Here is an 18395-nt window from a genome sequence, read left to right on the forward strand (position 1 = left end):
GGTGTGTTAGCTTTTATTGGTAGAGGGATTGAGTTTCGGAGCCAGGAGGTCATGCTGCAACTATACAAAACTCTGGTGCGGCTGCATTTGGAGTATTGCGTACAGATCTGGTCGCCGTATTATAGGAAAGATGTGGAAGTGTTGGAAAGGGTGCAGAGGAGATTTACCAGGATGTTGCCTGGTATTCTGGGAAAATCGTATGAGGAAAGGCTGAGGGGCTTGAGGTTGTTTTCGTTAGAGAGAAGAAGGTTAAGAGGTGACTTGATAGAGGCATACAAGATGATCAGAGGGTTAGATAGGGTGGATAGTGAGAGCCTTTTTCCTCGGATGGTGTTGGCTAGCACGAGGGGACATAGCTTTAAATTGAGGGGTGAGAGATATAGGACAGATGTTAGAGGTAGGTTCTTTACTCAGAGAGTAATAAGGGCGTGGAAAGCCCTGCCTGCAGCAGTGGTGGACTCGTCAACGTTGAGAGCGTTCAAGTGGTTATTGGATAAACATATGGATGATATTGGAATAGTGTAGATTAGAGGGGCTTTAGATTGGTACCACTGGTCGGCGCAACATCAAGGGCCGAAGGGCCTGTACTGTGCTGTAATGTTCTATGTTCTAGATCGGCGCAGTGGCCGGCTCAACATTATGCTGCTGGCCCCTCAGGCGGGAATATGCCCCGCCCACTGATTTTCAAAGTGAATCCAGCTAGGGCACTCTGTGTTGCACAGAGTGTCAGTGATTCATTCTGGAAATCACGCTAAAAAAACTAGTGGTATTTACTCCCATTTTCTCGCAAATTGGGGACTTAGAATTTTTTTGGGAGAATCCCAGCATAGTGTTGCAGTTACAAATAGGGTGAAGAGAAAGATCAGCTTAATATATGATAGATCCATTCAAAAGTCTGATGGCAGCAGAGAAGAAGCTGTTCTTCAGTCGGTGGGGATGTGTTCTCAGATTTTTGTGCCTTTTCCTGATGAAAGAAGGTAGAAGAGAGTATGTCCGGAGGGCATGGGGTCTTTGATTATGCTGGTTGCTTTTCGAAGGCAGTGGGAAGTGTAGACAGTGTCAATGGATGGGAGGCTGATTTGAGTGTTGGACTGGGCTTCGTTCACAACCCTTTGTAGTTTCTTGCTGTCTTGGACAGAGTAGGAGTCATACCAAGCTGTGATAACAACCAGAAATAATGCTTTCTATAGTGCATCTGTAAAAGTTCGTGAGATCTTACCTGACATGCCAAATTTCCTTAGTCTTCTGAGAAAGTAGAGGTGTTGGTGGGCTTTCTTAACTATTCGCGTTTCCTTGTGAGACTGTATTCCCGAGCTTTATTTGCCTCCCCAATGTATGACCTCACATTTCTCTGGATTTGCCAAATTTTCATTGTAGCAATGATATCATACTGCCATGTGTTTATCTGTGTCCTCAGCTCATCCGCATTATTTGCTATACTCCTTTAATTTATATATGCATTTTAACATTGCTCTCTACACTTTTAAATCTTTACTTCTTCTGTCTTTCGGACTCGCTCATTAATTTTCTATCTCCCATTCCCTGCTCTGAATTTGTTCTCGAGTTCCCAACCCTCTGCCTGTCTAGTTTAAACCGCCCCGAACAGCACGAGCAAATCTTCCTGTGAGGACATTCCATCCCAGTCCTGTTGTCAGGCGTAGGCCATCCTGCTTCCACAGGCTACATGTTCAATTGCTCAATTTTCCTATTTCTATGCTCACTAGCATGTGGGAATGGGAGTAATTCTGAGATTACTGCTTTAGAGGTCCTGATTTTCAATCTCCTTCCCAGCTCTTTAAATTCTGCTTTTAGGACCTCATCCCCTTTTCCACCTAAGCCATTGGTACCAACGGCAACCATGACCACCCTCCCCTAAAGTGCCCCGCAGCCGCTCCGTAACATTGTTGCCCTGGCACCAGGGAGGCAACATAACATCCTGAAGTCACATCTATGGCCAAAGAAATTCCTTTAACTAACAAACCCCTTATCACTACTGTTCTTTCCCTCTTCCTCCTCTCGATCTGTACAGCTGAGTCACCCATGGTGCCCTGAACTTGGCTCTGACTGCACCCCTCTGACAAACCAATGCCTCCACAAGCACCTAAAATGGAAAACCGATTAGCAGGATCTCAGGGACTCCTATACTATCTGCCTGGTTCTTTTTGATTGTCTAGTGGTCACCAATTCCCCTTCTGCCTTCATTCTCTTAGCTTGCGATATGACCACCTCTCTGAACATGCTCACAGCCTTGCTGATGCGTCACAGTGACTCCAGCTGCCACTCAAGCTCCGAAGATCAGAGTTTAAATTTCTACAACTTGTGACACTTCCTGCACTTTTAGACATCCCGGACACCAGTAGCATCCGTGGCTTCCCATATACTGCAGAACATGCATTCCACATGATTGTGCTGCCCTTGTCTGAACTTTATTTTCACTTACTTTAAATTTATTGTACTTTGATTTACTTATAAACCTTAGAACTATTGATAAAACTTACTACTACTGATAAATCTGACTAATATTTAACAAGTATACCGTTTTGGATACTGTTGGGGAGGACGACTTACCAGGAGTACAGATCTCTAGCACAGAGTCTGTCCCTGTTGCTCAGAAGGGAAAGCGGGGGGGGGAGGAGTAGAGCATTAGTCATTGGGGATTCCATAGTTAGGGGGACAGATAGGAGATTCTGTGGGAACGAGAGGGACTCACGGTTGGTGTGTTGCCTCCCAGGTGCCAGAGTCCGTGATGTCTCGGATCGTGTTTTCAGGATTCTTAAGGGGGAAGGGGACCAGCCCCAAGTTGTGGTCCACATAGGCACCAATGAGATAGGTAGGAAAAGAGATGGGGATGTAAGGCAGAAATTCAGGGAGTTAGGGTGGAAGCTTAGAGCTAGAACAAACAGAGTTTTTATCTCTGGTTTGTTACCCGTGCCACGTGCTAGCGAGGAGAGGAATAGGGAGAGAGAGCAGTTGAACACATGGCTACAGGAATGGTGCAGGAGGGAAGGATTCAGATACCTGGCTAATTGGGGCTCATTCTGGGGTAGGTGGGACCTCTACAAACGGGATGGTCTTCACCTGGACCAGAGGGGTACCAATATCCTGGGGGGGAAATTTGCTAATGCTCTTCGGGAGGGTTTAAACTAATTCGGCAGGGGGATGGGAACCTGGATTGTTGCTCAAGTGTACAGGAGGATGTGAGTGGTGAGGTCATGAATAAGGTTTCAAGGTCGCAGGAGTGTATCGGCAGGCAGGAAGGTGGTTTGAAGTGTGTCTACTTCAACACCAGGAGCATCCGGAATAAGGTGGGTGAACTTGCAGCATGGGTTGGTACCTGGGACTTTGATGTTGTGGCCATTTCGGAGACATGGATAGAGCAGGGACAGGAATGGTTGTTGCAGGTTCCAGGGTTTAGATGTTTCAGTAAGATCAGGGAAGGTGGTAAAAGAGGGGGAGGTGTGGCATTGTTAGTCAAGGACAGTATTATGGTGGCAGAAAGGACGTTTGATGAGGACTCGTCTACTGAGGTTAGAAACAGGAAAGGAGAGGTCACCCTGTTGGGAGTTTTCTGTAGGTCTCCGAAAAGTTCCAGAGATGTAGAGGAAAGGATTGCGAAGATGATTCTGGAGAGGAGCGAAAGTAACAGGGTAGTTGTTATGGGGGACTTTAACTTTACAAATATTGACTGGAAACGCTATAGTTCAAGTACTTTAGATGGGTCAGTTTTTCTCCAATGTGTGCAGGAGAGTTTCCTGACACAGTATGTAGATAGGCCAACAAGAGACGAGGCCACATTGGATTTGGTACTGGGGAATGAACCAGGCCAGGTGCTAGATTTGGAGGTAGGTGAGCACTTTGGTGATAGTGACCACAATTTGGTTACGTTTACTTTAGCGATGGAAAGGGATAGGTATATACCGCAGGGCAAGTGTTATAGCTGGGGGAAAGGAAATTATGGTGCGATTAGGCGAGATTTAGGATGCATAGGATGGGGAAGAAATCTGCAGGGGATGGGCACAATTGAAATGTGGAGTTTGTTCAAGGAACAGCTACTGCGTGTCCTTGATAAGTTTGTACCTGTCAGGCAGGGAGGAAGTGGTCGAGCGAGGGAACCGTGGTTTACTAAAGAGGTTGAATCTCTTGTGAAGAGGAAGGAGGAGACTTATGTAAAGGTGAGATGTGAAGGCTCAGTTAGGGCGCTTGAGAGTTACAAGTTAGCCAGGAAGGACCTGAAGAGAAAGCTAAGAAGAGCCAAGAGGGGTCATGAGAAGTCTTTGGCAGGTAGGATCAAGGAAAACCCTAAAGCTTTCTATAGGTATGTCAGGAATAAAAGAATGACTTGGGTAAGATTAGGGCCAGTCAAGGACAGGAGTGGGAAGTTGTGCGTGGAGTCCGAAGAGATAGGAGAGGCGCTAAATGAATATTTTTCGTCAGTATTCACGCAGGAAAAAGACAATGTTGTCGAAGAGAATACTGAGATAGAGGCTATTAGACTAGACAGGATTGAGGTTAATAAGGAGGAGGTGTTAGCAATTCTGGAAAGTGTGAAAATAGATAAGTCCCCTGGGCCAGATGGGATTTATCCTAGGATTCTCTGGGAAGCTAGGGAGGAGATTGCAGAGCCTTTGGCTTTAATCTTTATGTCCTCATTGTCTACAGGAATAGTGCCAGAAGACTGGAGGATAGAAATGTTGTCCCCTTGTTCAAGAAGGAGAGTAGAGACAACCCTGGTAATTATAGACCAGTGAGCCTTATTTCTGTTGTGGGCAAAGTTTTGGAGAGGATTATAAGAGATAGGATATATAATCATCTAGAAAGGAACAATTTGATTAGGGATAGTCAATACGGTTTTGTGAAGGGTAGGTCGTGCTTCACAAACCTTATTGAGTTCTTTGAGAAGGTGACCAAAGAGGTGGAGAAGGGTAAAGCAGTTGATGTGGTGTATATGGATTTCAGTAAAGCGTTTGATAAGGTTCCCCACGGTAAGCTATTGCAGAAGATACGGAGGCATGGGATTGAGGGTGATTTAGCGGTTTGGATCAGAAATTGGCTAGCTGTAAGAAGACAGAGGGTGGTGGTTGATGGGAAATGTTCATTCTGGAGTTCAGTTACTAGTGGTGTACCGCAAGGATCTGTTTTGGGGCCACTGCTGTTTGTCATTTTTATAAATGACCGGGATGAGGGCGTAGAAAGATGGGTTAATAAATTTGCAGATGACACTAAAGTCATTGGAGTTGTGGACAGTGCGGAAGGATGTTGCAGGTTACAGAGGGACATAGATAAGCTGCAGTGCTGGGCTGAGAGGTGGCAAATGGAGTTTAATGCGGAAAAGTGTAAGGTGATTCACTTTGGAAGGAGTAACAAGAATGCAGAGTACTGAGCTAATGATAAGATAGTTGGTAGAGTGGATGAGCAGAGAGATCTCGGTGTCCATGTGCATAGAACCCTGAAAGTTGGCACCCAGGTTGATAGGGTTGTTAAGAAGGCGTACAGTGTGTTAGCTTTTATTGGAAGAGGGATTGAGTTTCAGAGCCATGATGTCATGTTGCAGCTGTACAAAACTCTGGTGCGGCCGCACTTGGAGTATTGCGTACAGTTCTGGTCGCCGCATTATAGGAAGGATGTGGAAGCATTGGAAAGGGTGCAGAGATTTACCAGGATGTTGCCTGGTACGGTGGGACGGTCTTATGAGGAAAGGCTGAGTGACTTGAGGCTGTTTTTGTTCGAGAGAAGAAGGTTAAGAGGTGAGTTAATAGAGACATACAAGATGATCAGAGGATTAGATAGGGTGGACAGTGTGAGCCTTTTTCCTCGGATGGTGATGGCTAGCACGAGGGGGCATAGCTTTAAATTGAGGGGTGATATAGGACAGATGTCAGAGGTAGGTTCTTTACTCAGAGAGTAGTGAGGGCGTGAAATGCCCTGCCTGCAACAGTAGTGGACTCGTCAACATTAAGCGCATTTAAAAGTTCATTGGATAAACATATGGATGATATTGGAATAGTGTAGGTTAGATGGGCTTTAGATTTGTTTCATAGTTTGGCGCAACATCGAGGACCGAAGGGCCTGTACTGCGCTGTAATGTTCTATGTTCTAATATTTAATACATTTCATGAATTGTAACAAACTTTACTTAAAGAGTCTCTTTCCCCCATGCACCAAATTACCATGCAGCACAGTGACACAGTGGTTAACACAACTCCAGGGATCTGTGTTTGATTCCGACTTGGCTCCCTGTCTGTGTGGAGTTTGCACATTCTCCCTGTGTCTGCGTGGGTTTCCTCTGGGTGCTCCGGTTTCCTCCCACAGTCCAAAGATGTGCGGGTTAGATTGATTGGTCATACTCAATTGCCCCTTAGTGTCCCAGGATGCATAAATTAGAGGGATTAGTGGAATAAATATGTAGGGTTACGGGGATTGGACCTGGTGGGATTGTTGCCGGTGCAGATTCGATGGGCCAAATGGCCTCCTTCTGCACTGTAGGGATTCTATGATTCATAAACCTAATTCTCTACTTACTTGGTATCCTGTCTCCTCACTCCTCATCCACTCCTTACTAATGTTGTGTTGTGTCTCCTTTTATAGGAATGATAATCTCTGTGCAGCTTCTTCGGGGCGACATGGATCACGTTCGCAGAGAAAATCCCATGATCTTTAACCGAGGTGTGGCCATCACTCGCAAACTAGGCTTTCCTGACGTCATCATGCCAGGTAGGCTTTGGCTTGTAGTCACTGAGGAAGCATGATTAAAAGAGTGGAGCTCAATCTTTTATATTAAAAATAATCAAGATGGTCAGAATTTTCATCTTGCCCCAAACATTGATATGAAGATTTTCACTTTGTATCTAGAGATTAGAAAAGGATCAGAATAGATGAGCAACAATTCACAATGCTAAATCTCCACTCAAGGACATTTTTCAAATCTTTAAGATGATTTTGAGGAGACATCAGGCTGATCCCCGGTTTCAGGGGTCAGAGTTGCAAAGAAAGAGTGGAGAGACTTGAAAGGAGATGTATGAGAGGTATTTTATAAAGGTGCAGAAAAATTAACTGGAACATTATTTTAAATTAAACTGCAAATATAGAACAAAGGAGAAAAGTGTTTAAACTGGTATTGGTAAATTTGCAATTGATATCAGGGAATTCTTCATCATACACTAAGTGAGCAACATGGAATAGGCTTCCAGATAGAGCAGTAGAGACCAAAAGCCTGAAATTAAAAACAATTGGATGGTACATGTTAGGATCTGGCTGGATAGTTGAGTTAAAGATGGGTTTCATGGTGTTCCTCATCCATAATTAATTTTCGATTTTGTGTCTACTGAGCTAATCCTTCAAAGGATGAATAATCCTGTCCTATCCAACATAGAATGAAATATAGAAATGCATTTGATCTTGGAGGATATGGTGAATCTTAATAGGATGAAGATAATTGCATTGTGCAATTCACTTAGCATAATTAAGTTGAATGACATTCCAATTGAAAGAAATGAATACATGTTAATACTGTGAAAATTAAATTTCCTTGTTAAGCCCATGAAGAGTATTGAATACAATACAAGGGCTAGTGCTTGACTTCATAAAGCACTTAATTACCATCCATATATTGATTGCCTGAAGCATTTTTACTTTTTGAGAGAATTGCCTGCAGGCACATTACAACTTGTAGTTATGTAACACATATAAATATAAAGAAACATCCTACGAGAGTTTGAAATTAACCATAATGAAACAGGCATTGACCAGGAAAAGAGAATTTAGGAGGGGGCAACTGAAGACTTGACCAAAGATAAATTCCCTGAAGACTTGTAAAGGTGGAAAAAGAGAGGGGGCAGCGAGCAAGGAACTTGCAGTGAGTAAGACTTGTTAATATGTCTCAGTCAAACTCCACACAACCCAACTAACACTCAGTTTAATTTTTGTAATCTGCAGAATTCCATGGGTCTTATATTGAACCATGAGATTAACTGCTTCCTCTTCTGGCCTGCTAAATCTGGTGAGCTGGTGTTGTACATCTGTGGTGAACCATAGATGGTTACCACTATGGGTACTTGTACATATGTTACTCTTGTTACTGTTGGGGTTAGGGTTGGGGTGTTCCACCTGTTGGCATTGTTCTGTGGTACACTCCGTTTGGCTCCGCCTTCTTACAGGAGTATAAAGGTCACTGCTACTTCCTAGTGGCCCTTAGTCTGGGATAGTATTGTTAAGCAGTATGCTCTATTCTTGTTGTGAATAAAAGCCTTTATTCCCGGGTACGTCCTAGCCTCCCGTGTGAATTAATCGCGCATCAATTTTATTCACAACAAAATACCGAAAATTTTGTTCGAAGGAAAATGGAGCAGATGCTGAAACCCGATCGGCTAACCTTGGATCCGCATGCCGCGGGAGCGTCGAATACTTTCAACCATTGGTTGAAGTGTTTCCAGGATTACATCAACGCCTCGACAGCAGTCCAGACCGACGCCGACAGATTGCGGGTCCTCCACGCAAGGTGAGCGACGCTGTGTATGCAACAATCCGTGATTCCCAAGATTACAAAGAGGCCATCGAATTACTCAAGAAGCTGTACCATAAACAGCCAAACGAAATTCATGCTCTTCACCTATTAGCCACTTGACGGCGGCAGCCCGGCAAAGCGACGGGACAGTACCTGCGCGAACTTCAACAGCTAGCCAGAGCCAGCAATTGCAAGGAGGTGTCGGCTACTCAATACACCAACGATCTGATCCGAGATGCGTTCGTGGCGGGAATTGGCTCATCCTATATTCGCCTGCGGCTGCTAGAGCAGGGTAACTTGGACCTGGCTAAGACGGTAGAATTGGCAGATGCAATGGAAACGGCCTCCAGAAGTCTTGAAACCTACCCCACCGACCACGTGGGAACATCGTGGCAAAGACAGCCACCGCCTCAACTGTACCCGGCGGCTCCTCGGAACTGTGCGATAATGCTCTCAACTTCAGACCCGACGGCTGCGGCAGCTCCTGAAGGCCCACGGTGCTATTTCTGCGGATTGGCGAAGCACCCTCGTCAGAGATGTCCGGCCAGGACGGTGTTTTCCTCCGCCTGTGGGAAGAAAGGGCACTATGCAAAAGTGTGCCGAGCAAAGCCTTCCAAGCCTCGCAGTGCTACGTGTGACTCCCCAGGATCCATCTCCTCGTCTCCGGCCTCGTCGATGTCTTCAGCCACGTGCGATTCATGGGCGCCGCCATTTCCTATGACGACGATGCAAGCCACGTGCGACCTGCGGGTGCCGCCGCTTTCAACATCATCGACCACGTGCGATTCGTGGGCGCAGCCATTTTGGTCGACACCGGCCACAGAAGACCAGCAGGGGTCCTCGTCGTTGACTATCTCAGCTGCCTGCAGTTACACTCGGGATCTAACAGTGGCGTCAATCATCCTGGACCAGGCCAAGCCTCACAGACTCGACAAGTCCATGATGGACATAGAGGTAAACGGGCGCCTGACACATTGCCTGTTTGACAGCGGGAGCACGGAGAGTTTCATCCATCCGGATACAGTGAAACGGTGCGCTCTCCGTGTGCAAACTGTCAGGCAGACAATCTCCATGGCGTCGAGGTCCCGATCTGTTATCGTTCTTGGGAGCTGTGTGGTAACATTAACGGCGCGGGGCACAGTTTACGAGAACTTCAGGCTCCTCGTGTTAACGCACCTTTGTGCTCCGCTACTCCTGGGGCTAGACTTAATGGTCCACCTGAAGAGTGTGACCCTGCAGTACGATGGGCCACTCCCTCCACTTTCAGTGGGAGAACAGCAGCCTCCAAATTGTCCAGCGCGCTCCACATGCAGTCTCTCGACACTCAAAATTACCCCACCTTCTCTATTTGAAAATCTCGTGCCAGGCTGCAAGCCAATCGCGACTAAGAGCAGGCGTTACAGCGCTGAGGATCGGATCTTTATTCGATCTGAGGTTCAGCGGCTCCTCAGGGAAGGGGTCATTCAACCTAGCACTAGCCCATGGAGAGCACAAGTCGTGGTGGTCAAGACTGGATACAAGCCCCGGATGGTCATAGACGATAGTCAGACCATTAATAGGTACACGCAGCTGGACGCGTACCCTCTCCCGCGCATATCTGACATGGTCAACCAGATTGCGGAGTACCGGGTGTTCTCCACCATCGACTTGAAGTCAACCTACCACCAGCTCCCCATTCGCCCAGAGGACCGAAAATACACGGCCTTTGAGGCGGATGGCCGTCTCTACCACTTTTTAAGAGTCCCTTTCGGCGTCACTAATGGGGTCTCGGTCTTCCAGCGTGAGATGGACCGAATGGTGGACCAAAACGGGCTACGGGCTACCTTCCCGTACCTGGACAACGTCACTATCTGCGGCCATGACCAGCAGGACCACGACGCCAACCTCCAGAAGTTTTTACGCACTGCGTCTCTCCTGAACCTGACCTATAACAAGGAGAAGTGCATATTTAGCAAGCACCGCCTAGCAATCCTCGGATACGTGGTGGAAAACGGGGTCATCGGCCCCGATCCAGACCGTATGCGTCCCCTCCTTGAACTTCCCCTATCCACTAGCATCAAAGCACTGAGAAGATGCTTAGGCTTCTTCTCGTACTATGCACAGTGGGTCCCCAATTACACGGACAAAGCCCGTCCGCTCATAAAATCTACCTCTTTTCCCCTGACAGCAGAGGCTCGCCTAGCCTTTGCAGGGATAAAAGCCGACATCGCGAAAGCCACGATGCACACTGTCGATGAGTCCATCCCCTTTCAGGTGGAGAGTGATGCATCTGATTTCGCCCTGGCCGCCACACTTAACCAGGCGGGCAGGCCCGTCGCCTTTTTCTCTCGCACCCTCCAAGGCCCTGAAATTCGGCACTCCTCTGTGGAAAAAGAGGCTCAGGCCATTGTGGAGGCCGTACGGCATTGGCGCCATTATTTGGCTGGCAAACGATTTACCCTGCTCACGGACCAGCGGTCTGTGGCCTTCATGTTCAACAACACGTTAAGGGGAAAAATTAAGAATGATAAAATCTTGAGGTGGAGAATCGAACTCTCCACCTACAACTATGATATCATGTACTGTCTGGGGAAGCTCAATGAGCCCTCAGATTCCCTGTCGCGTGGAACATGTGCCAGTGTGCAGGAGGACCGGCTACAGGCCCTCCACAATGATCTCTGCCATCCGGGGATCACTTGGCTCTTCCATTTTGTAAAGGCCCGGAATCTGCCCTACTCCATAGAGGATGTCAGGTCGATAACTCGAAGCTGCCAGGTATGTGCAGAGTGCAAGCCACACTTCTAGCGGCCTGACAGGGCACATCTCATTAAGGCCACTCGCCCTTTTGAATGACTAAGTGTCGATTTCAAGGGCCCCCTTCCTTCGACAGATCGGAATGTGTATTTCCTCAACGTGCTTGACGAGTACTCCCGATTCCCCTTTGCCATCCCCTGTTCTGACATGTCCTCTGCCACGGTCATCAAAGCCCTGCGGAGTCTTTTTACCCTGTTCGGCTACCCCAGTTATATCCACAGTGATAGGGGTTCGTCATTTATGAGCGACGACTTGAGGCAATGCCTGCTCTCTAAAGGAATTGCCTCAAGTAGGACTACAAGTTACAACCCCAGGGGTAACGGACAGGTCGAGAGAGAAAACGCTACAGTCTGGAAGGCTGTTTTACTGGCGTTAAGGTCTAGGGGTCTTCCAGTCTCCCGTTGGCAAGAGGTACTTTCTGATGCGCTCCATTCAATCCGGTCCCTCCTGTGTACGGCAACCAACGCTACCCCACATGAGCGGATGTTTACCTTCCCGAGGAAGTCTTCCTCTGGGACCTCACTGCCGTCTTGGTTGATGTACTCAGGACCTGTCCTCCTGCGGCGGCATGTTAGGGCCCGCAAGTCCGACCCTTTGGTTGAACAGGTCCATCTCCTCCACGCCAACCCTCAATATGCCTATGTGGCATATCCTGACGGGCGAGAGGACACGGTCTCTATCAGAGATCTGGCGCCTGCAGGGGACCTGGAAACCCCCGTCACTCCCACACCCCTGGTTAGGATTCCTTTGCCCATTCTCTCCCCTCCTGACACGGCGCGGGCAGCATCGGGACCTCCACTTAATCCTCTTACTCCCGTGTACAGCTTGCCTGAGTCCAAGAGATTGTCGCCACCTCGAGGTCCACAGGTGTGTGAGGAACTGGAGGAGTCACTGGACACCACCTCGGAGAGAGGGTCGTTACCACGGTCACCAGAACCGGCACTGGACCCATATGTTCACAACTGAACTTGTGAACATATGGACAGTTCGTATTGTCTCCTTACCCCACTGGCTTTTGGTTTTAAAGGAGGGGTGAATGTGGTGAACCATAGATGGTTACCACCATGGGTACTTGTACATATGTTACTCTTGTTACTGTTGGGGTTAGGGTTGGGGTGTTCCACCTGTTAGCATTGTTCTGTGGTACACTCCGTTTGGCTCCGCCTTCTTACAGGAGTATAAAGGTCACTGCTACTTTCTAGTGGCCCTTAGTCTGGGATAGTATTGTTAAGCAGTATGCTCTCCTCTTGTTGTGAATAAAAGCCTTTATTCCCGGGGTACGTCCTAGCCTCCCAAGTGAATTAATCGCGCATCAACATCATTTATGTTTTGTGACAAAAAGTAGCATCATGATGCAAGAAGCAGTATTACATAGTATTGCCTTTGTGTCCAATGGGGTTGGGCTAGCGACATATATTTAATATAACTTGGATAAATGCATTTTCCTGGAATGTATTGGATTGTTTTGTGTTGTCAAAGAACATTTTTTTCTGAAATTGGCCACAGGTTTTTTTCTGTTCCGCTTTTTGCTTTCCTCAGAAGATTATCTTGCTGACTGGGAAGGATAATGTACAAGGTTGCACTATGTAATGGGTAGTGGGTGCATAGTGGATGTGATGATCTATTCTCACTTTCTGTTCATATTCTATTGTTAATGGCTCAGTTGTGTCCTTTACAAAATATACTGCAATGCTTGTATTTCCATTAAAGGATGACTCATTGTTCTGGCAGGTTTATTTTATCCTGTTAGATATAAATCCAACTCTCAAATGTGCAGCAAAATTCACCTTTGTCTCACAAATAGATCTCCAAAGGGCCTGCAAGATATATAATGATATAAACACAAAGGAGGAGAGCATGGAGGTTACTCTGATAGAACAAAAAAGTTAGAAGTGCCTGCAACTAGACTTACAAAATGATCAGTCAGCACATCTACTGGAAACGACAATCTGTTGTGGAGTAGGGCTTGCAACCTGAAGGCAGAAATAATGCAGTGAGTTCGAAGTCAAGCATCTGGTAGTATGTTCACTGTGACATTATTACCCCCAAAGTTTGAGAGGAAATCAGTCACAAAAAACTGAAATTTTGTGCTAGACTATCATCAGTTTGTCATGGTCTGCCAATACAGGAATAATGAGCATCCTCCCCTGATTTTGATTTTCTTTCTTTAAGTTAGGATTTACCCACCTCAAATAGTTTTTAGATACAAGGAAAGAAATTAATGTTACATCTCAATTTATGAATGAGCTCATAATTTGGGATAGGAATGCTCTGATCGTTCTATGTTGCAACAGTATAAATACGATTATGAAGTTTCCTGTGATCAGAATATGGAGCAAATTTGGAAATGTGTCAAAATGCAATAAAGTCAAATACCAATCCAGTTTCTTTTTAAACAATGTTGTTTGCTCTGCCTAAATAGCAGTTTTTGATAAAGCATTCCATGTTCAAATGACTGTCCATGAAAAATATTTTCTAACTTTCTTTTTGTGACAACCTTAAGGTTGTTACCAATCTGTCAAGAAATTGGAAACTGTTTCACTAGTTATGATTTCAAAGCCTTTCCCAGTTTTGAAATTATGATTATATTTTTTGAACACGTGAAAGATTCTTTGTTGAAGATTGTCATTTTTTTCTTTGTCCTGGTATTTCTTCAGCCTGAAATTTTTATTTAATCCAACAATGATCTGTCTTCCTGATATGGTCTGACACTTCTTTTCAAAACAGCTGTGACAGAAATGAAGCAGGTTTTTTAAAAATTCAATCCATTATGTTCTGACAAGCCAAATACATTAATATACATCTTTCACTTTGTCCTGTAGAATAATAGATAGTTAAATGTGTTCTTGCCTGTTGTGCAGAACAATTAGTGTCATTTTGTACAGTCGTGCCCTGATGGTTATCTTGATAAGTATATTTTTTGTGCTCACAGTTCAATGAATCTTTTAGGAAGTAAACCATGCAATTAAAGTATCGTAATTGACATTGTGGACATCTTCTTAAATTAAAGGCTTGATTGTCAGCTGTATCTGAATTGAAAACTTGTGTCAGATTTGATTCTTTCATGGACAGGGGCTAGATGGTTATAAGTTTATATTGTCTCCCTGCGTTCAGCTCATTTAAGTAACATGACTAATCAGAGTACTCAGTGCATTCAACATGTAAGCAATGAGCAACAATTGTTCAAAATCAACTTTATGTTCAAGATTCATGCAGGAGTCTTTGCCTGTATGCAGCAAGACCCAGACAAAATTCAAGCTTGGGCTGATAAGTGAAAAGCAGCTACACAGATGTCAGGCTATGACCATCTCCTTTTGATGTTCAGTGGCATTATCGTTGCTGAATACTGTGACTACAAGAGGAAAGGCTGGGAATTCTGTCGTGAGTAAGACCATAAGACGTAGGAGCAAAAGTAGGCCATTCGGCCCATCGTGTCTGCTCTGCCTTTCAATGAGATCATGACTGATCTGATATAATCCTCAACTACTTTCCTACCTTGTTCATTCCCTGACTGACTAAAGATCTGTCTATCTTAGTCTTCAACTTACTTAATGACCCAGCCTTTACAGCTCTCTATGGTAAAGAATTCCACAAATTCACTACCCTCTGAGAGAAGAAACTCCTCCTCATATCTGGCTTAAATGGGTGACCCCTTGAGATTATGCCCTCAGGTCCTGAACTCTCCCACAAGGGAAACAACCTCTCAGCATCAACCTGTCAAGCTCCTTGAGAATCTTGAATGTCTTAGTAAGGGCGTCTCTCATTCTTCTAAACAGTGAGTACAAGCCAAACTACTCAACCTCTCCTCATAAGAAAATCCCTCCATACCTGGGATCAAAATTGTGAATCTTCTCTACACAGCATATCTTTCTTTAGATAAGGGGACCAAAACTGTTCACAATATTCCAAGTGTGCTCTAATTAGTGCCTTGTATAGTTTTAGCAAGATATCCCTATTTTTACACACCATTCCCTTTGAAATAAAGGCCAACATTCCATTTGCCTTCCCTATTACTTGCTGAACTTGCATGCTAGCTTTTTATGATTTATGTACGAGAGCACCCTAATCTGTCTGTGCTGCAGCTTTCTGTAGACTTTCTCCATTTAAATAATATTCAGCTCCATTATTCTTCCTATCAAGGTGCATAACATCATATTTTCCTACATTATATTCCATCTGCCAAGTTTTTGCCCACTCACTTAATTTGTCTATATTCCTCAGTCGCCTCTTTGCATCATCCTTACCACTTGCCTTCCCACGTAGTCTTGTGTTACGCACAAATTTTCCAATAGTACAGTCATTTCCCTCGTCCGAGTCATTAATGTATATTATAAATAATGGTGGCCCCAGCACTGATCCCTCTGGTACTCCACTAGTTAAAGATTGCCATCTGAAAATGCCCCTCATGCCAACTTTCTGTCTTCTGTTAGATATATGCTACCTTGTCAAATGCTTTTCGGAAGCCAGGTATATTATTACATCAGCTGGTTCTCCCTTATTTATCCTGCTCATTACTACCTCAAAAAATTCTAATAAATTTGTCAAGTATGATTTCCCCTTCATGAAGCCACGTTGACTCTGCTCGATCACATAATATATTTCTAAATGATCTACTATTACATCCTTTAAAATTGACTTTAGCATTTTCTCAGTGACAGATGTTAAGCTAACTGGCTTGTAGTTACCTGGTTTTTTGTCTTCCTCCCTTTTTGAATAAAGGTGTTACATTGGCAGTTTTCCATTCCTCTGGGACTTTTCCAGAATTTAAGGTTTTTGGAAGATTACTATCCAGTATGCACTATCCACTATCTCTGTAGCTACTTCCTTTAATATCCTAGAGTGCAACCCAACAGGTCTAGCAATAGCAATAGGTCTAGCAATTTTTCTCTTGCAATAGTTATTGTATTTATTTCTTTCCCTGCTTTTGCCAATTGATTATTTAGTACTTTAGGAATGTTATTAATATCGTCCACTGTGAAGATTAACGCAAAGTATTTTTTTAACTCCTCTGCCATTTCCTGGTTCCCCATTATTATTACCCAGTCAAATTCTCCAAGGAGCCTATGTTCATTTTAGCCACTCTTTTTTTATATATTTAAGAAAACTCTTGCTGTCTGATTTTATATTACTTGCTAGTTTACCCTCATAGTTTATCTTCTCCCTCTATTTTTTTGTCATCTTTGTTGGTTTTCAAAGCTTTCCCAATCCTCTGGTTTACCACTAATCCTTGCCACATTGTGGGCAGAATTTTCCCAAAAAATTCAAAGTGTTAATTGATTGAGAAAACAGGCGGGTTTCTCGCCCGTTTTTCAGTGCGCTGAGTTTTGATAATTTAAGGCCCTCTGTGCAATACAGAGGCCGTCATGTGATTCATGCCAGTAGGGGGGGTGGACAGAGCCTAATCGCATCAGGGAGGCCAGCAGCAGCTAGCTTACCAGTGCGCATGTGTTGAATCTCCCAGTATATTGAGAGATCTCCTGTTTACCTGCCTCCACAGAGTTGGCTGCCCTTCCACCTCCCCGGACATCGCCGGCCTCTGGCCTCACACACCCTCCCCCCGATCACTGGCCTTGACCCCCAATCACCAGACCCCTGATCACCAACCTTAACTCCCAATCAGCAGCCACAACCTCGAGCACCGGCTCCAACCCATGATTGCCAACCCCAATCACCGATCCTGACCCCCGATTACTGGCCCCATCACCAGCCCCCACCACCGCCCCCCTCCGCATGCAGAGTTCCCCCCTTCCCTCCCCTCCTACCGATCTTCCCCCTGTCTGGCTCTGCTTGGTCAGACTCTGACCCCGTCATGCCATTCCCCACCAGCTCCTGCTTCCTCAGACCCCTCCCCCTTGGCACTGTTCCAGGGTTCCCACTGAGCACTGCAAGGGTGCCAGGCTGGCAGTGCCAGGGTGCCAACCTGGCAGTGCCAGGCTCCTAGGCTGCCAGTGTCAGACTGGCACTGCCCGCCCCATTCACGACCATCCAGGGGCTTCAATAGCCTCCGGTCCCACCAGCAAGGCCATCATATCTGGTTCCTATTGGTAGGGACCTTCTGTGATCCCTGCTGGGGATCACCTCCACGAGATCTAAAAACTAAGTGAGCCCGGACTATTACATCCCAGGCTCACTGATAATATTAAAATGATGTTATTAACAAGGCTGATTACACAGGCAGAACAAGTCTGGCAAAATCGGGAGAGACAAGAAATCGGGCCTGAGCGTGTCACCGGTGAAGGGCAGGGAATGAGATCAATTAAAAAATCCTGCCTCACTTTCACTGCTGAGATTATTCACCTCACACATTTATCAGTTTTATATAGAAGTAGAAGAATTACAAGATAAATTGCAATTAATGCTGCATTACTCCAGTTATTATATTCAAGTCAACACAGCACAACTCCAGCTATTGCATGAGAACATAAGAAGTAGGAACAGGAATAGACCATTTGGTCCTTTGAGACTACTCTACCATTCAATAGCTCATAACATTGAAACATAGAAAATAGATGCAGGAGTAGGCCATTCAACCTCTCAAGACTGCTCCACCATTCATTTTGATCATGGCTGATCATCAAATTCAATACCCTGATCCCGTCTTCTTCCCATATCCCTTGATCCCAAGTGCAATATCTAATTCCTTCTTGAAATCACACACTGTTTTGACTTCAACTAGTTTCTCTGGTAGTTAATTCCACAGACTCTTGGTGAAGAAAATTCTCCTCACCTGAGTCCTAAAATGTTCTTATCCTCAAACTATGACTCCTAATCTATCCACCTTGTCTAATCTTTATATGTGTAGTCGTTAGAATTTTTAAAGTTTCTATGAGATCCCCTCTCCTAAACTCCAATGAATATAATTCTTTCCTCATATGGCAGACCTGCCATCCCAGGAATCAGCCTGGTAAACCTTTGCTGTACTCTATAGCAAGGACATCCTTGCTCAGATAAGGACACCAAAACTACACACAATACTCCAGGTGTGGCCTCACCAATTGCAATAAAACATCCCTATTCCTATACTCAAATCCTCTTGCTATGAAGGCCAACATACCATTTGCAAACTTTACTGCCTGTTGTACCTGTGCACTTACTCTTTTAT

The 18395-nt window shown here is 45.2% G+C and overlaps 1 protein-coding gene across 4 annotated transcripts in view; it reads left to right on the plus strand.

Annotated features, from left to right (window-relative positions):
* Positions 1-18395, plus strand: part of dock3 (dedicator of cytokinesis 3) — a 1050162-nt gene that overhangs the window by 645460 nt on the left and 386307 nt on the right. For all 4 annotated transcript variants that reach the window (XM_078209344.1, XM_078209345.1, XM_078209346.1 and 1 more), the window contains exon 14: positions 6586-6711. In XM_078209344.1, the coding sequence (XP_078065470.1) occupies positions 6586-6711 (126 nt within the window). The remainder of the gene's footprint in view (positions 1-6585; positions 6712-18395) is intronic.

The sequence above is a fragment of the Mustelus asterias genome, chromosome 3 (assembly GCF_964213995.1).
Source record: "Mustelus asterias chromosome 3, sMusAst1.hap1.1, whole genome shotgun sequence".
NCBI lineage: Eukaryota > Metazoa > Chordata > Chondrichthyes > Carcharhiniformes > Triakidae > Mustelus > Mustelus asterias.